A 27,903-nucleotide genomic window follows, 5' to 3' on the forward strand; every position below is an offset into this window, starting at 1 on the left:
CCATTTTTATTATATTTTTATCCCACATTTAATTCAGAGGTTCAAGACACTACACATAGTCTTTGACTTATGATAACAATTGGGACCAGAATTTTCATTGCTCAGCAAAGAGGTTGTTAAGAGTTGCGTCTGATTTTATGGTTGGTTTTTTTTTTTTTTTGCCATGGATGTTAAGTGAATCACTGCAGTTATTAAGTGGTTGTTAACCAAATCACAAGGGCATGGGATATAATGTGGGATCCTGGTGATCTAACACAGTATTTCTTAACTTCAGTTACTTAAAAAATGTGTTGACTACAACTCCGAGAATGCTGGCTGGGGAATTTCTGGGAGTTGAAATCCACAAATCTTGAGGTGGTCAAGGCTGAGTAATAATGGTAACTCGATATCTTTAGATGCACACAAATTATTTCTACAGGATAGAAACCAAGGAACCAAATTAAGCCCATGACTCGGAAACTGACTTAGCTCCTTCCCAAAGTCTTAGTTTTGTCTTGGGGGATGAGACCAAACAGCAATGGCAAGTCAGGATGGTTTACTTCTGGCTTTTATTATTAAAATGTGATGCACATTTCATTTCTTCCCGATTAATCTGCTCTTCCCTCCCCTCATCTCCAAGCAGATTTTACATCATATTAAGTTAACTCCCTCCAATATGCTTGGGCTCTTCTCTTAGAATCTAGCCTCTGGACCGAAAATTTTTGAATCTTATACAGTCCCAAATGGTGTTCATCCCACAAAGTCAAATATACACAGACCATAATTGGATGAGTTACTTTCCCGAGATATTCCTCACTCACATCCTGGTTTTCTCACATCCTTCTTCTTTATATGCTGATGTATTCACAGGTTAGACTTATTTTTCCAAGGGGTGGGTTTTTTCCCCCCTGTCTCCTACCTCTAGTGACATCCTGAAGACAAACCTGAGCTTAAACCCTTATCGGCTTTCCACTCAGAGGAAGCAGAAAGGGTATCACGTAATTTACGGTTAATCTGAGCTTTTTGGTACGGGACAGAATCAGAAAGATCAGCACCCCTGAGCTTGCGCAGAATGCATTTCCTTCACCCCTGAGAAATGATATAATCACACATTCAGGATTAGGATCCAGGGCTTCCAAGTTAGTTTTAAGGCTAAGCACTTCTTTTTTCAGCAACTGAGCATGGGAACAAAGTCGCCAAGCCAACGTCAAATACTGAGAGCACCAAAAGAATAAAAGGAAAAGTATCCGGCGCAGCTTTTGCTAGGAAATACCGTATTTCCCCGCTCTTTCGTCTCCTCTTCTCTTTATGATAATGTAAAGTGCATAGTTGTGTAGCTAACCTAGCAATCACCATATAATCCAAAGCAGAATTAAGATCCAAGCCGTGAAGGAGTTTTTGTTTTGTCCGTTGGTCCCACAGAGGCATAGGCCGTCCTCCCCTCTCTGCCCAGTTCTTGGTACTTTCGGGGGAACGGTGGTAGGATCTGAGCAAAACATCAGGTCACGGGGAATGGAGCGTGGATGGGCTGAATCAGCCTCTACATTGCCGCCTTTAAAGCGCCAGTAGTCAGTATCCTTGAAGAAGTATGTATGGCCTGCAAGGGAAAGAAGAATTAATGAATGAATGAATGAATGAACGAATGAATGAATGAATATGACATTTCTTTTGTCCCTGAATTTGGAGGAACTCATCTGAAGTGAACAATGGCTGAGATTACTACGGGAAGTGGCTCCATTACTACACTGTGGAAATAAATGCATCGGGATTTTACTGTGTCAAAAGTTGTTGTTGTTAGTGGCGAAGTCGTGTCCGACCCATCGCAACCCTATGGACAATGTTCCTCTGGGCCTTCTCTACCATCTTCTGGAGTCCATTTAGGCTCACGCCTCCTGCTTCAGTGACTCCACCCAGCCACCTCATTCTCTGTCGTCCCCTTCTTCTCTTGCCCTCCACCTTTCCCAGCCTTAGGCTCTTCTCCAGTGAGTCCTTCCTTCTCATTAGGTGGCCAAAGCATTTGAGTTTCAACTTCAGGATCTGGCCTTCTAAAGAGCAGTCAGGGTTGATCTCCTCTAGGACCGACCGGTTTGATCGCCTGGCAGGAGTCTTCTCCAGCACCAGAGTTCAAAGGCCTCAATTCTTTGGCGCTCAGCCTTTCTTATGGTCCAACTTTCACTGCCATACATTGCAAAAGTACCTTGGCTATTTTTGAGACCACTTTTCCCCACCTCTTTTAACTTGTACTAGATCAGGGGTGTCAAACTCAATTTCATAGAGGGCAGCATCAGCATGGCGGTTGCCCTCAGGGGGCCGGGTGGGTGTGGCCTACTGGGTGGGCATGGCCTACTGGGTGGGCGTGGCTAGAGTGCGTATGGCCTACTGGGTGGGCATGGCCAGCTCTACATCGTTTGCATCAAGGGTGCCTATGGGGGCCTGGGCAGGAGTGGGACAGATCTGAGGGTCTCTGGCAGAAGGAGGGTCTCTGGGCCAGGGCCAAGGCAGTGGGGGCCGTTCCCTCACTGTTCCCAGGATGGCTTCGCGGACCGCATGAAACAACTTCGCAGGCCGGATCTGGCCCCCGGGCCTTGTGTTTGACATGTCTGTACTAGATGCATATTGTAGTAGAAAGAGAGGAAGACTTTTTCAGCTTGGAAGATGATTTAAAGAAAATTGAAAGATAAAGATAAACAACCCTGGGGGAGTTTGGCAATATGCTTTAAAATATGTATATGTCTGTGACACAAATTTATTTATATATTTTATCACATTTATATATAATGACTTAACTAAAATGGGAATGGGAGGGACATCGGAATACGGAACAATTCCTCCCATCGCTGGCTTTTTGAAGGCAAGTAAAGGACAGGAAAAAATGCCTATAGGGCAGGGGTCTCCAACCTTGGCAATGTTAAGACTTTTGGACTTCAACTCCCAGTATTCCCTAGCCAGCATGTGCTGGCTGGGGAATTCTGGGAGTTGAAGTGCACAAGTCTTAACATTGCCAAGGTTGGAGACCCCTGCTAGAGGGCCCAGCAGTATCACTTCTGAACATCCTTTGATGTTTAACAATAAACTTGCTATATTGCTTAAATGCTAGGAATTCCCAGATGTAGGATTTTGTTCATTTGACTTGGAGGCTGTCTTCCCCCTTATGGTTTTCTATTTTACTGTCGCTTTTTTCTGTGAATTTATTTTCAAACATGAGCCTCAGTACCTGCAAGTTATTCTCAGCAGTGCTGGGACAATGGTTAGGTCAAAGACTCAATACAGGCAGTCCTCGACTTATGACCGCAACTGAGCTCAGCATTTCCTTTGCTAATCAAGACAGCTGTCAAGTGAATTTTGCCCCCTTTTGCGACCTTTCTGGCCACAGTTGTTAAGTGAATCACTGCAGTTGCTGAGTTAGTTACAGTTATGTTGCTAAGTGAATCTGGTTGTCGGAAGGTCACAACGGGGGAAATCACGTGACTCCAGGACACTGCAACCGTCATAAATACGAGTCAGTTGCCAAGCCTCTGAATTTTGATCACGTGACCATGGGGACGCTGCAACGGTCGTATGTGTGAAAAATGGTCACAAGTCCCTTTTTTCAGTGGTGGTGTAACTTCAAACAGTCACTAAACAAATGGTTGTAAGTTGAGGACCACCTCTACTTGGTACCAAAATCTGCACAGTTCGGTGCTTTGATATGCGGGAGCTGCACTGCGCATTTCTGCAATTCCGTGTCACTAATAATTATTGGGGGGAAAAACTAAAGTCTAGAACAGGCTTGTTGCAGACTCCCTACAACAGCAGTCCCTAACCCAGGGGTAGGCAAGCTTGGCTCTATTATGACTCGTGGACTTCAACTCCCAGAATTCCTGAGCCAGCGTGGCTCAGCATGGAAACCTCTCCATTTCTCCTCAGCATGGCTGGCTCAGGAATTCTAGGAATTGAAGTCCATGAGTCATAAAAGAGCCAAGTTTGCCTACCCCTGCCCTAACCTTTTCATCTTGGTGGACCAGCCTGGTGCAGGGCGGGTGTGTGTGTGAGTGGCAGGTGCATGCGTACACGCAGAGCTCCAATGGTGCAAGTGACGGGCACACACCCCGTCCACTCAAGCAAACGGAGCCTCGCGCATGAGTGGTGGGTGCTTGCGCGAAGCTGCACTCACTCAAGTGGAGGGTGCTTGTGCTCGCGGGCAAAGCCCCACTCGCATGAGCGAAGAATGTTCGCATGTGGAGCTTCGCATGCAAGCACAAGAGGAGACCATCGCTAGCTTAGCCCGTGTTCAAACAGGCCACGGCCCGCTAGTGGGCCACAGTCCTACTGTATTGTATGCCTTAGTATGGTGTTTTTCACACTCAGCAACTCTTAAGTTGCTGGCTGGGGAATTCTGGGAGTTGAAGTCCACACATCTTAAAGTCGCTGCATTTGAGAAAGCAGAACATACCATCATTCCAATGGGTGATGTCATCCAGCTCAGAAGGAACTCCTTTCCAGAGGCTGACCGGTTTGGGATATCCCGGTTCCACGTGGCCCAGCTGATCATCATAGCGCCAGTAGCGGTTCTTCTCTAAGAGATACGTCTTGCCATTGTGAGGCCAAACAAACACAGCCCCGACTACGGTGCCAGGAGGGAGTCCCAGATTGGATGTGGGACGGGGGTAACCATGATTGACTTGAGTGTCAGAAAAAACCCAGTAGTAGGGTCCTGCAAAGAGGAGGAAGCAAGAAATTAATTCTGTAGAAGAGAGGCAAATTCAATTCCATCAATAACTTCTGTTGGGGCCATATGTATTCGATCCATATTCTCCAGATATGAGTCAGATATTTTCAAACAGATATTTACAAAATCTAATACCTAGCCCCCAAATATCTATCTATCTATCTATCTATCTATCTATCTATCTATCTATCTATCTATCTATCTATCTATCTATCTATCTATATCATCTTTTTATCTATCTATCTATATCTATCTATCTATCTATCTATCATCTATCTTCATCATCTTTTAATCTATCATCTATCTATCTTCATCATCATTATCTATCATCTCTCTATCTATCTTCATCATCTTTTAATCTATCATCTATCTTCATCCTCATTATCTATTTCTCTATCTATCCTCTATCTTCATCAACTTTTAATCTATCATCTATCTTCATCATCATTATCTATCATCTATCTATCATCTATCTTCATCATCTTTTAATCTATCATCTATCTTCATCATCATTATCTATCATCTCTCTGTCTGCCTATCTATCATCTATCAATCATTTATCATCTATCTATCATCATCTCCCTGGAAAAGCAGAGATATTGATATAAATACAAAAAGCAAGCTAGTTAGAGCAATAGTCTTCCCTATAATGATGTATGAGAGCGAGAGTTGGACATTAAGAATGGCTGGCCAAAGATGAATTGATGCCTTTGAACTGTAGTGCTGGTGTAAACTACTGCGTAAACCGTGGACAGCAGTGCAACCAACCCAAAGGTGCTGAATCATGTAAAACCAGACCCATTAGGAACCAAGCTCACAACACCACATCCAATTTACTTTGTTCACGTCATGCAAACAAAGCCATTGGAGAAGCCAATGATGCTAGGAATGGTTAGTGGAACAAGAACAAGGGGCAAGCAAAGAGCTTGCTGGCTTGCTACCATTGTAACCAATACGAAGATGAACATCCACCAACTGAAAGAAGCTGTGCTTGACGGGGTAGCATGGAGAGCACGTGCCTCAAAAGCACTCGCCAAAAGTCGGACACAACTCCAGTTTTGGTCACCACGATGTTAAAAAGATGTTGAGGCTCTAGAACGGGTACAGAGAAGAGCAACAAAGATGATCAAGGGGGTTGGAGGCTAAAACATACAAGGAACGGTTGCTGGAATTGGGTATGACTAGCTTAACGAAGAGAAGGGCGAGGGGTGACATGATAGCAGTGTTCCAATATCTCAGGGGCTGCCCCAAAGAAGAGGGAGTCAAGCTATTCTCCAAAGCACCTGAAAGCAGGACAAGAAGCAACGGATGGAAACTAGTCAAGGAGAGAAACAACCTAGAACTAAGGAGAAACGTCCTGACATGCCTGGTTTCTGACTTGCAGATTAATTGAAAGACCTCGGCCTATAAGATTTTCCTGTAAAATCTTGATCTTAAGCTGATTTTTCCTATTTTAGCCTCCTTTTGCATCAGTGTAGACTCTCCTTCCGAATTAATCTGCCACCCCACCCCCCCATTGCCACCTTGCCACACTCACCAATAAAGAACACAATCTGGCTGTCGTTGGCACGTTCGTACGCAGCATCAATTGCCTTAAAATCTGGGGGGAGTCCGTTCCAGAAGCGAAGAGTCTGGGCTGGCTCCATGGAAACCAGATTCTGGGATGGCTGTATCCTCCAAAAATGTCTCGCTGCAAAAAATTCATAGAAACCAAAGTTGATGGGGGCAGCTGCCCGGTTCCTTTTAAATCTCCCAATATCTCAATAATAATAATAATAAAAGAATGTATTGCCAGAAATCAGCAACAGTTCATGAGAATTGCTGTGTTACCAATGGAGAGAAAGTAAGTAGCACAAGGAAATTATGCAATTGTTTGCTGCAGTTTCCTGTCGCAGCAATCACTGTATTCCAATTCCAAATGTCCACACAACCAGTAACTATGGGTTTTCCCATTTTACAGATAGTCCTTGCTTTATGACCGATCACTTAGCAACCGCTGAAGTTATGACCAACCCAAAAAGTGGGGACTTACAACCTGGATTCAAAATTCCAACAGTTGGGCCCCTCTGTGGTCATGTGATCAAACTTTGGCGGCTCAATAACACAGCTACGTTAACGTTTGCAGCATCCTGCAGTCACGTGACTCTGTTTTATGACAGTTTTGCCAACAACCAGCATTTGCTTCTAGTTTTTGACAAAACCACACCCGTAGCAAAGAGTTCAAAATTCAAGAACTTGGCAACCGGCATGTATTTGCGGTGGTTGCAGCATCCCAGGGTCACATGATTGTGATGGTTGCAGCGTCCCAGGGTCACGTGACTGCAACCTTCCCAGCTGGCTTCTGACAAGCAAAGCCAATGGGTGGAAGCTGGATTCAATTAACGACTATGTGGTTCACTTAACAACCGTGCCCAAAAGAGTCATAAAAACTGAGCGGGGTTCACTTAACAGCTGCCTTGCTTACCAGCAAAAGTTCTGGTCTGGTCGTAAGTCAAGGACTATTTTTACGATGCCCTGTTTGACTTACCTTTAAAGAAGAAAACTTCACCACGAATATTAGCAATAGCATCAAACCCGGCTTTACAACGTTCAGATGCTGGCAAGGAAGGCCTTGAAAGGAGAGAGAATTAATAAGAGGACCAATTAATTCATTGGGGTTAGGTTGAGACCACCAGGACAAAATATGGCCAGTGATCTTAAAACCAAACTTGGCTTTCCTCATTAACACTGGCTGTTTCTAAACTGATTCCTATAAACAAGATGACAAAGCTATTCTGTTCCCCTTGTTAATGGATTTCTTTATGGTAGGAAGAAAACAAAATATAGGGGAAACGGTGGGGAGACGGAGGGGCAGTTACCAAGGGAAATCAACAATGCTGCCTTCCATACTAAATTCCATGCATGAAGCCTGAGGGTGCACAATAAAAGCCTTGTCTGGAATTCCCCTGCGCCTCACTTCCTCCTCCTCCTCTGCATCCCATAATAGTTATGCATATCAATCTTCCTCTCCCTGGACTTTGCATGAGATCATTATAGTTACCCCTCTTGTACTTTTTTTGATCCTGAGAACTCCCAATTGCACCAGCAGGAAGAAATCAGCAGTCTGTTCCCTGCTGAACCCCACACAACACATACACACCCATAAGCAGCCAAGATGCACTCATGACCTCCGCGCTGCTGACCTAAGACAGAAGACGATTCTTAGGGTTTGTGAAAGTAGCAAAAAAAGTCCCCAAGGATAGAGGAACGAAAAATTATTTTTTAAAAAAAAAATGACTAGCACAAGAGGTTTTTTTTTAATCTTTGGGTAGCTACTTAAATAAAACAATAAAGGTAAAGGTAAAGGTTCCCCCGCACATGTGTGCTAGTCATTTCCGACGCAAGGGGCCGGTGCTCATCTCCGTTTCAAAGCCGAAGAGCCAGCGCTTGTCCGAGGACGTCTCCATGGTCATGTGGCCGGCATGACTAGACACCAAAGGCGCACAGAACGCTGTTACCTTCCCACCGTAGTGGTCCCTATTTTTCTACTTGCATTTTTATGTGCTTTCAAACTGCTAGGTTGGCAGAAGCTGGGACGAGTAACAGGCGCTCACTCTGTTACGCGGCACTCGGGATTCTACCCGCCAAACTGCTGACCTTCTGATGGACAAGCTCAGTGTCCTAACCCACTGAGCCACCGCGTCCCTTATAAAATAAAACAATACCAGCTGCTAAATGCCTTCGGAATGGGACAACTCCGGCTGCCAGTTCGCCATGGCCAACTCACTTTGGCCAGCTCGCCACAGGACAATTTGCAGCGGGAAAACTCACCGCAAGCCAGTTCATCCATTTTATTTCATTATTTAAAATAATTTTAAAAATTATTAAATGATCTTAATGTTTGCCACTGCCATTTCATTTGGCCCCTCCTTCTGCGTGCTTTCGTTAATGATGCTGCTTCACCATTTCTTCGATATTAAATAACTTTTGTCCCACAGTAAGTTGGCCGTGGCGAATTATCCCATGGCGAGTTGTGTGTGGTGAGTTGGCCGTGCTGAATTAGCCGTGGTGAGTTGGCCGTGGCGAATTGTGCTAGACCCAAATGCCCTAACTACTCATGTTGTCCGGTAGGTTGCTCATTGGCTGTGGTCCAAGATATCAAAAAATATAGATCCTTCATTTTCTGCTCGTCAAAAAGACACACTCCTGTTCATTAAGGGTTTTTTCTTTTCTTTTCCTGGGTTCCTGGCTATTCCCAGTTGGTTCTTCTAGGCCAGGGCTTTTCAACCTTTTCACAGATTGTACCGCTTTTAGGACATGACAATATTCGAGTTTCATCAGTGCTTAGCAAGGTGTGATGACCTCCCAAAAAACCCAACAACAACGAAAAAAGTACTGGTTTTAATTTCTTCGGTGCCGGTTCCTTTGCTGAATCACTTTCCCTTTGCACTGACAAATGTATGATGAATTTATCCAGTGCTTTTTTTTTTGTAAAAGAAAAAGGTGCCGGAACTCACACACGTCATACAACCTGCCTTGCCTACCCTACAAGGTTCCATCCAAAAAAGGTGCCGGAACTCCGTTCTGAGCGTTCTAATGAATTTATCCATATTTATTAATATGCACCACTACCTTGGTGGTCAGGTGGCTGGTCGGCCCTTTTTTCTCTCTCCCTCTCCTCTCTCTCTCTTTCACAGCCTATTCCTTCGTTGATCTGTTTCTCTCACAGATGCCTCTCCTCTTCTCCCTCTCTTTTTCTCTGTCCCCCTCTCTTTCCCCATTATCTTTTTCCCCCTTCTCCCTCTCCCGCCAAAACCTCCTCTCCTCTCTCCTTCTCTTCCGGGTGCGCCATTCTCTGGGGCTCAGGGAGAGATCCAGCATCAGTCGCTACCCCGGTCTCACTCCCCCATGCAGTCACCCACTCCCTGGCTGGCCACTGAACACAGCGCCGATCAGCTGGAGCTGAGTGCACCAATCCTGGGGCCTCTGCCAAGCCCAGGCAGCCCTGCAACTCCAGCTGACTCTCTCACCCAAAGGCCTGTCTGCTGCTCCTGGTGATAACAGAGGCTGCCAGAAGCGCTGATCAGCTGGAGCTGCGCGCACCAATCCAGGGCCCTCAGCAGAGCCTCAGTAACACTGCAGCTCCAGCTGACTCTCCGCCCAAAGACTGCATGTGGCTGCCAGCCACCCCCAGTGCCGTTGGAAGCACCGATCAGCTAGAGCCACATGAGCCAATCCTAGGCCCTCAGCAAGCCTTGGCGGCACTGCCGCCACTTCAGCTCATGCCCCCGCTACACTTGTCTAGATCACGAACCACCTGCCAGGTGCTGAAGTACCACCAGTGGTACGCACACCACCGGTTGAAAAGCCCTGTTCTAGGCTGCTATTTCAGTTGGCATTAGTGTGGTCCTTTGAATCTAAACCTAGGTTGCACTCTTCGTCTGCTGCCGTTGTGGTAGCCGGTGGCCGCGTTGGACGATTTCGTCCCATAGGATTTTCAAGATCAAGCAGTTCCTCGCTAAGAAGCAGAAGCAGGACTGTCCCGTTCCACACTGTATTCGCATGAAAACTGGCAATAAGATCAGGTACAATTCCAAGAGGAGGCATTGGAGAAGGACCAAGTGGGCCTGTAAAGAGAAGCAGCAGCAACCTTTGCCCTGTCTGTCTGGCAACCGATTTTTATGCCCCAGGATCAGTGGTGGGATTCAGCTGGTTCACACCACTTTGGCAGAACCGGTAGCTAATTTTTTGTTGCTCAGGCCCAGAATGAATTTCCGGTTCTCTGTGTGGATGACATTTCCAGAAGTCCATTCTGGGCCTGGGCAACAAAAGTGGTGCGAACCAGCTGAATCCCACCACTGCCCAGATTACTGCAACTGTTGTAAATACATGCTGGTTGCCAAGCACCCAAATTTTGATCACATGACCATGGGAATGCTGCAATGGTTATAAGTAGAAGGACCAATTGTAAATCACTTTTTTCAGTGCTGTTGCAACTTTGAACAGTCACTAAATGGTTGTAAGTTGAGGACCACCTGCATTGAATTGTGCTCTGATTTGGCTCAGTGGCTTCCATTCTATGGAAAGGACTCTTGCTGCATCACATTTACAAGAGCCAATGAGGAAAGGGAGACTTAGTAGGCTCAACCAATCAGAGAAGAGGCTCACTTTTCTTTCGGCTTGTCTGGTGGTATGCCTGGGATCGGGGGCGCTGTGGGAACCGGTGGCACCGGAATGTCTTGATCTGGATATGAACCATGAGGCCGCCTACCTACAAACAGGAGAGAAAGAATGAGGTGGCCACAGATCAAATGGAGCAATAGACAGTATGAGATATTTCCTGACATGAGAAAGGAGAAGGAATGTACAGGTAGTTGAACCCAAAATTTCGGTTACTAAGTGAAAGTAAGTTTTGTCCCATTTTATGACTTTTCTTGCCACAGCTGTTAAGTGAAACACTGCAGTTGGTACATTAGTAACACAGTTGTTAAGTGAATCCTGGCTTCCCCATTGACTGTGCTGATCAGAAGGTTGTAAAAGAGGATCACGTGATCCCGGGACACTGCAACTGTCATAAATATGAGGGAGTCGCCAAGCGTCTGAATTTTGATCGCGTGACCACGAGGATGCTACAATGGACATAAGAGTAGAAAACGGTCATAAATCACCTTTTTCAGTGACATTGTAACTTTGAATGGTCACTAAATGAACTGTTGTAGGTCGAGGACTACCTCTATATGTCAAAAGATGAAAGAAAAGAACAACTTCCTCAAATTCACTTAGTAGCTTGTTGTGTATGGTGAATGATCTCTGGAGGGCTAGGGACAGGGGTTGCTCCTCTGTCCTGGTCCTATTAGATCTCTCAGCGGCTTTTGATACCATCGACCATGGTATCCTGCTGCGGCATCTCAGGGGGTTGGGAGTGGGAGGCACCGTTTTACGGTGGTTCTCCTCCTATCTCCTGGGCTGCTCGCAGTCGGTGTTGGCGGGAGGGCAGAGATCCGCCCCGAGGCCTCTCATTTGTGGAGTTCCTCAGGGGTCGGTTCTCTCGCCCTTCCTGTTCAACATCTATATGAAGCCGCTGGGTGAGATCATTCGTGGTTTCGGGGTGGGGTATCATCAGTACGCTGATGATACCCAACTTTTTCTTTCCACCCCGAACCAACCCAGTGATGCCCTCTCCGTGATGTCCCGGTGCCTGGAGGCGGTCCAGGTCTGGATGGGGAGAAACAGGCTTCGTCTCAATCCCGCCAAGACTGAGTGGCTGTGCATATTGGCATCTCGGGTCAACCAGACTATTCCATCTCTAACGATGGGGGGGTGAGGTGTTACCCCCCGTTGATAGGGCTCACAACTTGGGCGTCCTCCTGGATTCACGACTCAATTTTGAAGACCATATAGGAGCCGTGACCAGGGGGGCTTTTGCCCAGGTTCGCCTGGTGCGCCAGTTGCGACCCTATCTGGACTGAGATGCCCTACGCACAGTCACTCATGCGCTCGTGACCTCCCGTTTGGACTACTGCAACGCTCTCTACATGGGGCTGCCCTTGAGGACCACTCGGAGGCTTCAACTGGTGCAGAATGCGGCCGCGCGAGTTGTGATGGGGGTCTCCCGATACTCCCACGTAACACCTCTACTCCGCGAGCTGCATTGGCTTCCGGTTGCCCTCCGGGTGAAATTCAAGGTGCTGGTGATGACCTATAAAGCCCTACATGGCTTGGGTCCGGGATATCTGAGGGAACACCTGCTGCCGGCATCAAGTTCCCTTCGTCCAGTGTGCTCCCACAGGGAGGGTCTGCTCAGGGTGCCACCGGTAAGAGATTGCCGGCGGGTAACACCCAGGGATAGGGCCTTCTCTGTGGGGGCACCTGCCCTTTGGAACCAGCTGCCAGTGGAGCTGAGGACTGCCCCCGACCTCCATTCGTTCCGCCGGGGCCTGAAGACCTGGCTCTTCGAGCTCTCTGGCCCAGGCTGAGGACTAATTTATTTTAATTGGGGTTTTATTTATACAGGGATAAATTTAATCTTTTTTAAATTTGGTTTTTAACTTTTGTATTTTTGGTTTTAATTACCCTGTAAACCGCCCTGAGTCCCTCGGGAAAGGGCGGTATATAAATGTAATAAAATAAATAAATAAATAAATAAATAACATCCATGCTCACTAATCATCATAGTCTTTGCAAAGCACGAGAGGAAACGGTGGTTGGTACAAGTAAAATGTCTCAGGAAGGAGAAGAAATACGAGTCAAGGTGGAAAGAAAGAGGGTAGTATTAAAGAATTGTGTTTTCGTAAACTTGTTTTGTACAACATCCATGATTCCTAATCATCATATTATTGCAGAGCACAAGAGGAAAGCAATAGAGAAACAGTGATTGGTACATGTAAAATGCTCCAGAAGGAGGAGAAATATCAGTCAAGGCAGAAAGAAAGAGGATGGCATTAAAGAATTGTGTTTTTGGTAAGACCAAAGCCTCTCACCGTAGATTTGCTGAATTCCCATGGTGTCGTCTATGGAAAGTTGATACAGGTGGGGCAAACCGACAGGACCTTGGTAATATGGCATCATGATGGACTCCTTAACAGAAGAGTGAGACAGTCCCAAGGAATGGCCAAACTCATGCACTGCTACAGCAAATAGATCTGTACCACGGTCTGAAATCAGGAGAAAAAGGACATTTTAGTCAAGATTTGAGGTTCTTTGGACAATATTTTTAGCAGATACTGAAGTCCCGTAGTGTGGTGTGTCGTAATCCTGAAGATACCTGGTGATTCATTCTGTGGGTCATAAATCCAGGTCTCTTCATTATCAAAATGGGTGTCGCCTGAAATGGGATAGTCTCCAGGGAAGAAGGCGTGGGCCAGGGTGCCTCCAGGCCCATCAAAGGGGTATGTGTCGTCATGATAAGAGGTTGTAAAATCCACCACAATGTCCGCTTGCTGAGAAGACACTTCTTTGAAGGTCAAGGTTGAAGAATTGCTCCAAGCTCGAAAAGCATAAAAAATGAGATTCCGGACATGATCGCGGGACAGTTGCGAGGAATGAGGGAAGGAGCGGATGCTGGAGTGGGAAACAAAGAACAGAAAGAAAGAATAAGGCAGCGGCTCCCAACCTTTTCTATACCCAGCATCCCTAGAACGCTTTCTGATATAGTCTCGCACCCCTTACAAAAGTTCGAAATAACAGCAATGAATTATACATATACACTACAATTTTTTAAACCCACATTTTTGCACCCCCTGGAATATTGTCTTGCACCCCCCAAGAGGGTGCGAGCACCCCTGGTTGAGAACCCCTGGAATAAGGTAAGGCCAGATGAGTCTCGCTGGATGAGAGTATAACAAAGTCCTGTGTGGTTCACTATCTTGTTTTGCAAGATGTCCAACGAAGGATTTACTGGAAGCCCAGAAACAGGATATGTAGGCAATATCCTCTTACAGGACACTTTTGTTACCCAGCTTGTGATATTCAGTGTCACAAGAAAAAAAGAATAATGAAAATTAATTACAGATGGCAAAGTGAATAAAGGTGCAGGAACAAGAGAAGAAAAGAAAAGAATGAAACAGAAGCAGTAAGTTGTAGTACCTTTTTTCCAAATGGGTGTAACAGCTCTGATAGAGTATAGGTAATTCTCAACTTATAGACATTCATTTAGTGACTCTTTGAAGTTACAATGGCATGGCAAAAAGTGACTTATGACCATTTAACACTTACGAACATTGCAGCATTCCTGTGGTCACGTGATCAGAATTTGGACTCTTGGCATTTGGCTCATATTTATGATGGTTGCAATGTCCTGGGTCATGTGCTCACTTTTTTGCGACCTTCTGACAAGCAAAATACATGGGGAAACCAGATTCACTTAATAACCGTGTTACTAACTTAACAACTGCAGTACTCCACTTAGCAATGGTGGCTAGAAGGGTCGTAAAATGGAGCAAAACTCACTTATCTTGCTCAGCAGTGGAAATGTTTGGCTCAATTGTGCTCGTAAGTCAGGGGTCTTCAAACTTGGCAACTTTAAGACTTGTGGACTTCAACTGCCAGAATTCCTCAGCCGGCTGGCAGAGGAATTCTGGGAGTTGAAGTCCACAAGTCTTAAAGTTGCCAAGTTTGAAGACCCTTGTCATAAGTCAGTGACTACCTGTAACTCCACCAGTTGCCCAGTCAGTAAGTTATGTAATGAGAAGTAGATAACAAAAGTGAGCAGAGAAGAAATTAACAAGAGTGTATTCAGGTAATCTTCAACTTATGTTCAGTCACTTGGCAACTGTCTGAAGTTATGGTGGACCCCTTCAAAAGGTACTTGCAAAGTTCCAATGGCTGCCGCTTTCCATGGTCACATGACTGCAATTTTGGGTGCTTGGCAGCCAATCTGCACCTATAGCCATTTGCAATGTCCTGCGGCCACATGATCACTACTTACAACACTTTTGCCCCCAAATGGCTTTTATTTCTGTTTTTCAGCCAAATACCCCATAGCAAAGAATGAGTTTGCTTAAAAACCACATTGTTCACTTAATGACCATGGATTCGCTTAATGACCACTGCAAAACAGCTCATAAAATCGGGTTGGTCATGTGATTGATCTGCTTTATGTCCGTCACTACTTACAAAGTAGTGGGCAGACTCCATTACTGTCGTAAGTTGAGGACGACCTGCACACTGAAAGTATCATTCTTCAATTTAGAGGAGATGCTGAATTATGATTCTTGTGAGAACTGGAAATCACAGGAAAACAAAAACCACAGCAAAGAAGTGGTTAGCTTAACTCTGCATTTCGCAGGACTCCTCCTTCAAAAGAGATGGGATTAGTGGACTTACTGCCATGTTAAGTCGGTCTTCTTCCAGGTATTTTCACTGAGAGCGTAGCGTTTCTTCCTACGTCGCCGTCGCATCAACTCTGAGGTGCCAATGAAATCAGGGAGAGAACAGCGAGGCCTGTTCATCATTTTCAGAGTCTCACGATCTGCAAAAGAGAGAGGAATTTCCATGATTTGATTTTAATTCAAGGTCCCTTTCTCTTTTCCGATGTGAAATTCCAATTTGCCCTCGACTTAGGACCAGAATTGAGCCCAATATTTCTGTTGCTCTGCAAGACAGTTGTTAAGTGAATTTTACCCCACTTTACAACCCTTCTTGTCACAGTTAAGCGAATCACTGCAGTTGTTCAGTTAGTAACATGGTTGTTAAATGAATCTGGCTTCTCCATTGACTTTGCTTGTCAGAAGGTCGCAAAAAGGGATCACATGACCCCAGGAACACTCTAATTGTCATAAATACAAGCCAGTTGCCAAGTGCCCAGATTTTGATTACGTGACCATAGGGATGCTGCAACCATTGTAAGTGTCAAGAATTACTTTTTCCCCCTGCTGGTATAATGTTGAACAGTCATTAAAGGCTGACATCTTGTTCTTTTCTATAGCATCTTATTTCATTGGAGGCTGTAAAAATAGTTTCATGAATTGCTTTCAACATAGAAAGAATCTGTTCCTGATCTTCATCCATATTCTCTTAGTGGTGTATTAGATTAAAAGCTTTACAATCAGGGGATGAAAATAATTTTATCACTGGGTATAAAACACAGCTGAGCTTCTCACAACTGATATGTGCCAAGGTTGAAGGAGTCTTATCTGTAGTCTGGGTTTCAAGCCAAGTCTCTTTTAAACAATAACTGGTTGTAGTATCAGATTTAGCCACAAGATGTCACCAATGCTGTTTAAGGTTTTTTAAGTCCAAAATTTTTATAATTCTTTTTCCAATTTTACTTCTTTTTTTGTAAGTAAAAACCCAAATCTTCAATAGGGGTAAGAAATCTTTTGGTCCCCAAATTTTAGAAATATATAAATCCAGTTAAAATAAGGTTATTCTTTCAGCGTTTTAAACTCCCTTGTATAGTCAGCCGCTGCTGCTCTTAGAGGGTGGGATAGAATTTCCCTTCCCTCTCTCCACAGGGGGGAAACTACTTTGGGCAGCTTATACAGGTAAAAAAAAATAGTTAGGATTGAAGAGAGGCTCAGATCTCACCCAGTCTCATCCGCACTGCTTTGGAAGTGCCTGGTGGTAAGTTTGACCGGCTGTCTGCAGCCTAGTGATGGGCCATATTTCTATGGCTGGTCAAAAGTCGCCAGTTTGGAGGGCTGCCCCGGATCAAGCGGAAGGGCCACTGCCCTCCTGCGATCAAGTGGGGATCACCTCCTTGTTTGTCGTCCCTACAGGGTGACCTTCGACCCTTTCCAGGGTCCCCCAGTGGTGTGACATTGAATGCGGAAGACGGAGCTCGCCTTCCAGCGTCTGCGGCATCCACAATGGCAAACCGGAAGTTGGGAGACCACATGTTCTAGTCCCGCCTTAGGCATGAAAGCAAGCTGGGCGATCTTGGGCCAGTCACTCTTTCTCAACCCAACCCACCTCACAGGGTTGTTGTTGTGGGAAAAATAAGGGGAGGAAGATGTGCTAGATATGTTTGCCAACCTTGAGTTATTTGTAAAAACAATACAGGCAAGACAGAAATAAAAATAATAAAAACTTGAGAGCAAAAAAAGGACATGTGTCAGCCGTCTAGTAATCCTACATTCATGCCGGCATCCTTCAGTGGACAGAGACACCTACCCAGTTTCCCAGTTGCAGGCAGACCTGCAAACCTTTGCATCGTTTTAACAGCAACGGATAACTCCTCTTGGCTTTGAAGAGTTGCTGCTCTGGGATCCGGTGGGGGGAGGTAGCCATAGCGCATCAACCATTCCTGTGAGAACACAATTCACATGGTACATCAAGTCAGCAGATAGGCAGAGATGAGATGAGATGATTAGATGATAAGATAAGATAAGATAAGATGAGATGAGATGAGATGAGATAAGATGATGATAAGATAAGATAAGATGATAAGATAAGATAAGATAAGATAAGATAAGATAAGATAAGATAAGATAAGATAAGATAGGATAGGATAGGATAGGATAGGATAGGATAGGATAGGATAGGATAGGATAGGATAGGATAAGATAAGATAAGATAAGATAAGATAAGATAAGATAAGATAAGATAAGATAAGATAAGATAATAATGTCATTTTTTACTGTGGGCACAACGGCACACATCAAAAATGAAATTTAGTTGCACCCTCTCAAAGTGAAACACATACATGACACACACCTAAAATATACTACATACAACGTATGTATAGACCCACATCCCTACATATACATAACAAATAAATATTAAATACTGTCCATCTTGAATATATAAGGGAAGGAGGAAGCCTGAGTGACAGGGGAGGATTATTACTCCCCTATCAGAGGGTGATGAACCGTGGTTCATTTGATGCATGCTGAACATCAAAGAAAGAAATCCAAGGCATATTCTACTGTAAAACTTTTAATGAGAAAACAAAAGACCTAATTGACTACATCTCTCATCAGGCAGAATACAAAGTAAAAGTGAGAAAACTTTTTCTAGCCATGTGCACTTAGTAGGACAAGACAGAGTAAAACCATAACATGGCTGCACATGTGACATTCACTATGGTTACATGATAAGATAGTAACACAGGTGCAGAGAGCAGGGGAAAATGTACAGACAGAAATGAGCGAAGCTGGCAAAACTAAAAAAACACGCAGTGACATCCCCTTCTTTTGTCAGCGAAGCAGAACTCAGATAAGGCACATCTTTTTGCGCAGATACTCGTGTTGGGCTGTAGGAAGTGGTTTGTTCAGCATATCAGCAATCTGGTCATGTGTAGGCACGTACTGCCATTTAACAAAACCTTGTTTAACTACTTGTCTTATATTTTGGTAACGGATGTCAATGTGTCTAGACCTGGAACCTGTAAAGCGATTCTCAGATATATAAACCACAGATTCGTTGTCTTCCATCACAGTGATCGGTCGAATCGGGTGTGTCCAGATATCTGTGACTAAAGCATCAAACCATGTTAGAGAGTTACATGCATCTGAAACACAAGCATATTCAGCTTCAGTAGATGAACAAGAAACAAAATTCTGTTTACGCACGTGCCAGTAAACAGGACATCCATTTAAAAACATCATATAACCTGAAGTGCTTTTATGTGATTGCTTGTCACTCGCCCAATCAGAATCTGCATAACAACATAACTCTGCATAGTCAGTATGTGTGGGTTCTAACAATAACTTCATGCTTTTAGTGTGAGCGAAGCTGGCAAAACTAAAAAAACACGCAGTGACACTGAGAGTTCACAAGGTTAATGCTGTATGGAATGAAACTATGGCTGAATCTGGATGTTCTGCTATGGATACCAAGAAGCCCCCTCCCAGAAGGTAACAAGGAAAATAGGTTGTGAAGAGGATGAGTACAGATAATGTTATGGACCCTGTTTAAACAACGCTTCTGTGCTATGTCCATCACTGAGATTTGACCAACGTGGACAGCGATGCCAGCACTAGAGAGGAACGATCGGCCGATACAAAAGTGTCAGACGAGCAGCGAGAGGACTGCAGGTGGCAAGACGAATGCTCCCAGCGGACGGGAGGAGTGGAGAGAGGCAGAGCACCAAAACTCAAACAGACGTCAGCGAGTCCGACGGAAATAGGAATGATGCAATTGATTACGGAAGGGCGGGAGCTGAACAGACCCGTAACACGCTCATTAGCTAAACTGCTAGCTTCACAGAGACTATAAGAACGCACTTCCCAATCCTGGCTTACACTCTGATGATGTCATCAGGCACAGATGAAAGCTCAGTTTTAATACGTTTTCAGTCTTGGTGATCCGTGTTTCTAGTTTTAAATATGAATATACCCGAGACTCACATTTTTAGGACTATTTTGGATATACATACACATACACATACACACACATGTACACATATATACATACACACATATATATACATACACATACACACACACACACATACATACACACACGCACACACATACATATATACACACACACATATATATATATATATATATACAGACACATACATACACACACACACAGACACACACACATATATATTGTTACTAGATTATTACTATTATATTACTAGTATTATTACTACTGCATTAGTAGTAATAATTATTAGTTCTATTACTTTGATTGGCTAACAGGTTATTCTTCTCCAGTTGAGGATGCTCCCAGTGCCGCGGATCTACAATTCCCTGTATCTACAATACAGTTCCTGGCTCGCGTGCTAGCTGTGCATTTTGGGAGTAGCAGTTCCAATCTATCTGGAGCAGGGGTAGGCAACATCGGCTCTTTTATGAGTCATGGACTTCAACTCCCAGAATTCCTGAGTCAGCTGGCTCAGGAATTCTGGGAGTTGAAGTCCATGAGTCATAAAAGAGCCGAGGTTGCCTACCCCTGATCTGGAGCATGCTCAGTTGAAGCAAGCTGCTCTAGGGGAATTCAAGCCAAAAAAATCCCCAAAAGAGCATCTTGTTCTCGTTTCTACTATGTCTTTCTGTTCTCACCTGGGGATTCCCTTTTGAGGCTGGGCCAGGACTGTAATTTTTCTCCCCAGTTGCCTGGGGGGCTGTCCCTCAAAAGGATTCATCACTGCTTCTCCTTCCGTTTCTCTAGATTAGAGCAATGGTTCCTCCTTCTTTACGAAGAACTGAGAACTGAGATGCAGAAGCATGGAGGGGAAGCCTTAAAACGGCTTCCCATTTGCTTTGGGACAGAGATGGCTCCTGCTGATGCCTTCAGCTTTCAGAAGAATCCAGACAAGCTGTTCCTCAAAGCCTCTTTCCAACATTAGGGAACAGAAAGCAAGAGCATTCTGTGTGACGGCATTTCTCAATCTCAGCAACTTTAAGACTACAACTCTCAGGGCTTCTCAGCCAGCATAGGTTTAAACATAGGTCAAAAACATCATAAACTACTGTATGGTCATTTGGACTCTGGGGCCCTGCAAACGGCTGCAAATCTCAACTGGTGATTTGACTGGGTAGAAAAAAGGATAAAAGTGCAGCCAACCCTTACATTGAAAGTGGTTTGCATATTACATCAAACCACAATAATACGTGCTAAAAATCACCTTTGGGACAATGCTTTAGCTTTAGGTAATAATCCCAGATACACCTTATAGAGAACAACTCACTCGCAGTTGGAGGTAATTCTCTACCTGCATCTCTCTTTATGACCAGCAGACAGCACTAGGAAGTAAGGCAACTCTAGCCAAACCCCAATCTATGAAAGAAAGCTGACTTTCCTCCTCCACCACATTGGGACGAATGACACAACAAAGAACCTGAGTACAATAGTGAGAGATTGCAAACAATTAGGCAATTAAGAAGCTAGGAGCACAAGTAGTGTTCTCATCTGTATTCCGAACGAAAGGCTAACACCCATTGAGGGGGAAAAAGAATTCTAGAAATAAACCATTGGCTTAAGGTGGTTGCCAAGAAAACTTTGGTTTCCTGGATCATGGACTGCATTTCCTATGTGAAGGACTCCTGGCAAGGGATGGGCTGTACCTCATGAAAACAGGGAAAAATGTACTCAAAAAAAAGGACTGGCCCAACTCATCAGAGGGGCTTTAAACTAAAATTGAGAGGGAAGGGTGACCAATTTAGAATCTCTAGAACCCAAAACCAATCATAAATCCCAAGAAAACAAATCAGACAATGAGGTAGGCAGAGACGAGAAAAAAGAAAAACCCAAACAACAATCAGGAGATGCAGGAAATATGCTCATGAACAGGTATAAAAGTTTTAAATGCTTATATACAAATGCTCAAAGCTTGGGAAACAAACAGGGTAAACTAGAAGCAGTAGTACACAAGGGAGGATATGACATAGTTGGCATTACAGAAAACTGGTGGGACGAAACCCATGAATGGAATGGACTTATGGATGGATACAAATTGTTTTAAAAAAACAGGAATACAAAAAGAGGAGGGGGCGTTACACTATATGTAAGAGAACTCTACATATCTACAGAAATGCACATGATCCAAGATAAAATCTCTCCAGAATGTATATGGGTCCATATAAAAGAGGGGAAAAAATGACATTACCATAGGTGTATATTACAGGCCACCCAACCAATCAGAAGAAATAGATAAACTCTTTGCAAACAAGCTAACAAATGTATGTAGGAAGCATACCACAGCAGTAATGGGAGACTTCAACTATCTAGATATCAACTGGGAGACAAACTCTGTAGCGAGCAGGAGCTCAAACAGATTCCTAACCAACCTAGCCGACAACTTTGTCATCCAAAAGGTGGAGGAGGGAACTAGATGTAAAGCTATACTGGATTTAATTCTAACTAATAGAAAAGAAGTGATAGAGGGAGTTGAAGTTGCCAGAAGCTTAGGCAAAAGTGACCATGTCATATTGGAATTTAATATAATGCAAACACTAGCAACCGAAAACAATTCAAACAGTGTCTTGAACTACAAAAGAAGTGACTTTAACAAACTCAGAGAGAACCTAGGAAAGATCCCATGGATGAAAATCCTAACGGGGAAAAACACCCAAGAAGCTTGGGAAACTCTGAAAAATGTGATCATAAAAGCCCAGACCAGCACAATACCACTGAAAAAGAAAAACAAGAAATTCAAGAAGAAACCAGCATGGCTGCACAAAGATGTCTCTGACAAACTGAAAGACAAAAAGGACAAACACAAAAAATGTAATGAGGGGCACATACCTAAGGCCAATTATCAGCAGACAGCCAGAAAATGCAAAGATGAAGTCAGGAAAACAAAGGCTCAGAACAAACAAAAAGTTGCAACAGAAATTATGCATAATAAAAAAAAGTTTCTTCCAACATACTGTATTAACAACAAGAAAAAAGTCAAGGAAACTGTAAGTCCACTAAAGAGAGAAGATGGCAAGGAAATAACAGGCAACAGGGAGAAAGCAGAGCTGCTTAACTCATACTTTGCATCAGTCTTCACACAAAAAGAAACTAGCCCAACATACCAAAAAACACTGCAAAAGACAAATTAGAAACAAAAATTAAAAATAAGCAAGAAAATGGTAAGAGAACACCTATCTGACCTTGACAAATATAAATCATCGGGGCCTGACGGATTACACCCCAGAGTTCTGAAGGAGCTGGCAGATGTTATCTCAGAACCACTATGTTCTGTACCAGCCTACTACCGGCCCTGCAGAAAAGGCAGAGACAACCTCTTTACAAAAAGGCAAGAGGTTGGAACTAAGCCTGCCAAATTTATTGACACAAAACAGAGCAAAAAGAGCAAAACCAAAACACGAACCATGAAACAGGAGCTATTCAAACGGTTGCCTTCAGCAAACCAGCCCTCCCACACATTCCCCTTTTAAACAGTTCAAGGGGTGGCTTCTCTCTGCCTCCTTCCGAGGTGCCCCATTGCCTTCCTCTGTTTACTCCTGATTGACTGCTTCCTGCGTCGGGCGTCCTTGAACAGCTGTGGGTCATCTTCATCCACGCTGTCAGGCTCACACAGCTGGGTCTGCGTAGTGACCAGATGAGAGGGGCCTGGCTGAGGGCTCTGCGAAGCCTCAGGGCTGTCCTCTGCAGGCTCTCCAACACCCCCCCTCCTCTTCTGAATTGTCCGACCCAACTGCCGAACCCACAGGCTGACCCTGAATCACAACACATTGCACATCTTTCAAAAATCCTGGCGCACCGGGGAAGTACCTGAGGATTGGAAAAGGGCTGATGTGGTTCCCATCTTCAAGAAAGGGGGGAAAAACGTACCCAGAGAACTACAGACCAATCAGATCCTAGAAAAGATGATCAAAAAACACATCTGCGAACAACTAGAAGCAAATACAGTTATAACTAGTGGCCGGCACGGGTTTCCTAAAAACAGATCACGCCAAACCAATCTTATTTCATTCTTTGACAAAGTGACTAAACTAACAGACCAGCGAAGTACTGTGGACATAGTATACTTAGACTTCAGTAAGGCATTTCATAAAGTAGACCACAACCTACTCCTTGCCGAGCTAGAAAAAGGTGGAATAGACAACATCACCACCAGATGGATCTGTACCTGGCTGGCAAACTGTACTCAACAAGTAGTCCTTAATGGCACTACATGGAGAGAAATAAGCAGTGGGGCACCACAAGGTTCTGTCTTAGGCCCAGTACTCTTCAATATCTTCATCAATGACTTAGATGAGGAAATTGAAAGGGAACTCATCAAATTTGCAGATGACACCAAACTGGCAGGAGTAGCCAACACCCTGGAAGACAAACCCAGGATCCAAAAAGATCTTGACCAACTTGAACAATGGGCCCGGCCCCTATCCAACAAAATGAGTTTCAGTGTGGAGAAAAGTTTTACATTTAGGTAGGAAAAATCAAAGGTACAAGTACAGATTGGGTCAGACCTGGCTTAAAAATTGTGAGAAGGACCTTGGAGTGCTAGTGGATGATCACTTGACTATGAGCCAGCAGTGTGCAGCAGCCGCCAAAAAAGCTAATCCAATCCTGGGTTGTATAAACACAGGCATAGAATCAATATCACACAAAGTATTAGTACTGCTTTATAAAACCCTAGTAAGACCACACCTGGAATACTGCAGCCAATTTTGGTCACCATATCACAAAAAAGAGGTTGAGAGTTTGGAAAAAAATTCAGAGAAGAGCAACTAAGATGATCCAAGGCCTGGAGACAAAAACATACAAAGAAAAGCTGCAGGACTTGGGTTTGGCTAGTCCAGGGGTGTCAAACTGCTGGCCTGCGGGCCGGACGAGTCATCGGGAAACTACGCCCACCCCATTGCCAGCAATGGCGAAAAAGCTCCGATACGTTGCGCGACGTCACGTGACGTTGCAAGTTTGACATGTCTGGGCTAGTCTAAAGAAAAGACGAAATAGGGGAGACATGATAGCAGTATTTCAGTACTTGAGGAGCTACCACAAAGAAGAGGGGGTCACATTATTCACCAAAGCACCAGAGGGCAGGACAAGAAACAATGGTTGGAAACTGACCAAAGAGAGAAGCAACCTGGAATTAATGAGAGACTTCCTGACAGTAAGGACAATTAACCAGTGGAAGAGCTTGCCTCCAGAAATCGTGGGCGCTCCATCACTGGAGATTTTTTTTAAAAAAAGAGGCTAGACAGTCACTTGTCTGAGATGATATAGGACAGGTTCTCCTGCTTGAGCAGGGGGCTGGACTAGAAGACCTTCAAGGTCCCTTTCAGCTCTATTCTATTCTAAGTGGCTCTGAACAGCTTTTGAGGGAGTTTAACACATTCCCAATTTACCACAGCCCCCCCCCCCCGATAGTTGAAAGCCTCCTTTGTCTGACTCCATGGAGGCTTCTGGAGAATCCAGGAGCCGCCCCCTGGTTTCTCGAGACCCCCGTGACCTCACTACAACCACCCTTTTGCCTCAGTTTCCAGGACGGGTCAATTTCCCCCCAGTGTATCTTATCCATTGATGTATAACATCCATGCACACAACCCCTGCTGTTTGCAGCTGGTTGGGTTAGCTGTCTTTTTTTAAAGAAAAGAAAAGAAAAGGTCAAGCAGCTAGTCAATATTACTTTCCACCGGAAGGAAAGGCAGAAATGCAGCTGCAGTTATCGGGAAAGATAGTCCAAGCCTGGAAACAGTGGATTTTTTCCAAAGATACTAATTTTTTTTTGAATGGCCTCTTCTCAAAGAATGGAAAAAAGTGAAGGAAATGAGGCACAGGACAGAGAGGCTGAGATTTTAGGAGTGGCAGGTAGGAGACAGTTTCTATTATTTTTCCATCATGGTTGCAGAACAAAAAAAACACAACCCAACAGCTCTAAAGTAGGTTATTAATCTTTCATAGAAGGCACTTTTGAAACACTTGCAGTATTTATTGCTCTTGTCCTCCAAATAGATTTGAAATCTGGGCTGGCTTTTTCTGTTTCTTACGGCGAGGAGAGTAGAAGAGAAGAGCGCTTTTAAAGTATAGAAAAACAGGATCGTAAGTATTTATTTACTTATCCACTCCATAATTTCTTCTTCCAGCTTCTATTCAGTGATTAGCAGCTCCTGAATTATTCCAAGCTGCAACTTCCAGGAGGTGTTTTGTGTGTTTTTTTAAAGTGAATTCTGCAAGTTCATTAGGAATCGTGGGAGGAAACCATAGGTTTTAGTGGCTAAATATGTTTCATTAACCCAAAGTAAAACTCTTTATCCCTAGTTTAGCCACCCTCCACTCCTGCTAAATGAAGTACGCTGCAAAATTGATAGCGCTTCTACGGAGAATGGCTTCTTCGAGCAAATGAGCCAAATTATACATTACGAGAAGCAGCAATCAACTCAGCTTGAAGCTAGGAAGGCAAAGGAATTCCATGCTCGCTATGGAGTCCGTGCAATAATAGCTCAGGCACCAAGCAGCAGGTATATTTCCACCTTGTAAATAAATGCTACTTGCCCAGCACCTGAATTTTCAATAAAAGGTGAAACATTTATATGATCTGAAGAGAAACCAAGCCCCTGAACGTTGATCCCGGGACCATGGGGATGCTGCAAGATTTTACGTGCAAGCACTAGTCATAAGTCATTTTTTTCAGTGCCGTCGTAACTTTGAATGGTCGCTAAATAAATGATTGTAAGTTGAAGACCTACTTGTAGCTTTCTCTACTTCTCCAAAAGAACAGAAAATGAGATATATTTAAAGACACTAAAATATAGTAGCAATAAAACATTGGATTTCTGAATGACGGTACAATTAAGGCAGTAGAAACATCATCATCATCATCATCATCATCATTATTATTATTATTATTATTATTATTATTATTATTATTATTATTATTATTATTATTATTATTATTACCATTCTCCCAGGTCCTTGATAAGGACTTGATAGGTAGACAAAAATGCCAAATCCAGTCTGAGCATCTGTCTGACTGTGATGATAATGATAATATCATATAATAATAATAATAATAATAATAATAATAATAATAATAATAATAATAATAATAATGATAATAATAATGAGAATAAGAATAAGAATAAGAATAAGAATAAGAATGTTGGTGGCATAGAGTCTTGTAACCCATTCAGTGTTTCCAAGTAATGGCAAGGACATAATGTACACTTCCTAAAATTTTTCACAAAATCCCTTTACCTTTATTAGTTGCTTAGCAAGCAAGAGTTTCAAGAATCACCATTCCCCATGATCAAAATTTGTGGCTATGTGAGGATCAGAATTCTTCAAGAACCAAATATGCCATCAGGAAAAAGATGATGGCAATTTTCACAGGTGAAAGGGTCTGTTCAAAGAATTTGGGAGCCTAACAGATGTCTCCTCCCCGTGGCCAAAGTCTGGAAGTCAGCAAATCTCAGATCTGAAAGGCAACTTGGTTCTGAATGAACTTAACATTGTCAGGGAGCTTATTGGGAGCTTCCAAAGCATTTTAAAAACCATGGTTTGTTAAATTTTTGAATAAATTGCAGCTGACTCATGAAAGATGCTAAGTCGGGATCAAACCACATCCTATTAAGGTTTCATGTGTTTATAAATCACATTTGCAGATGTGAAAGAGAAACACTGCAAATGCTTCAGGTATTTCCAAACCCTGCCAGTACTGAAAAAACAGATGCATATATTGCTGAATCTCATTATGATCCTCTGGACAATGAGAAAGAGGATCAAAAAGATCTGTAAATCTGATAATACATTACTGCACTCAGGGCCCCCAATTTCCCACAATTTATCACCGAGTTACAGGGGGAGAGAAAGGAAAGAAAATGATGTTAGGGATCAATGATTTCCTGCCTGTAGGCAGTCTGTAACTTGAAACTCCAAAGAGTCAATCTGATCTTTCTTGAAAGAGGAACAAAATGCTACCAAAGACAGACCCACAACAAATCTGTGAATCCCGTTCAGCCTTTGTTATAATCCTCCAGGTGAGTTATATTTATCTTGCAACCTTTGCCTTTTCCTACCTCTCTTAAGCCCAGGCACCAATTTCTTTCCCCAACTCATGATCTGTCCTCTCTGCCTTATGATAGCCTCCCAAAGTCCAATCATCTTCCCCCAAATATTGTTCCCCTTCCTTCACATTCAGCCTTCTCCCCCACCTCCCTTTGGGCAGGAGAAATGGGGAGAGATTATTCTCAACTACCCAACCATTTATCCTAACTCTTTGGACCCTTCCCCACTTTTCCTGCTTTCTTGAGAGTATCTGTACTCACCAGCCCTTTTATCTTGTCTCGGGAACTAGATCGGGAACTAGATCGTAGGACTCTAGATGGTCCTGCCTTGATTTGAGGGATGTGGCAGAGCGATGCCAGGAAAATAAGCAGTAGAAGCAT

General features: G+C 43.8%; 1 protein-coding gene across 1 annotated transcript; it reads right to left on the minus strand.

The window, feature by feature from the left end:
• On the minus strand, window positions 1-27,903 carry MMP25 (matrix metallopeptidase 25; the record flags this gene model as incomplete). Its single annotated transcript, XM_083378817.1, has 10 exons — window positions 1-1,576; window positions 4,412-4,672; window positions 6,225-6,377; window positions 7,215-7,297; window positions 10,835-10,937; window positions 13,147-13,320; window positions 13,431-13,726; window positions 15,491-15,635; window positions 17,279-17,411; window positions 27,784-27,903. The coding sequence occupies 10 exons, from the start codon at window positions 27,901-27,903 to the stop codon at window positions 1,329-1,331; spliced, it is 1,716 nt and encodes a 571-aa protein (XP_083234943.1). The 3' UTR covers window positions 1-1,328.

This window comes from Vipera ursinii, assembly GCF_947247035.1.
Source record: "Vipera ursinii genome assembly, chromosome: Z".
Classification (NCBI taxonomy): Eukaryota; Metazoa; Chordata; class Lepidosauria; order Squamata; family Viperidae; genus Vipera; species Vipera ursinii.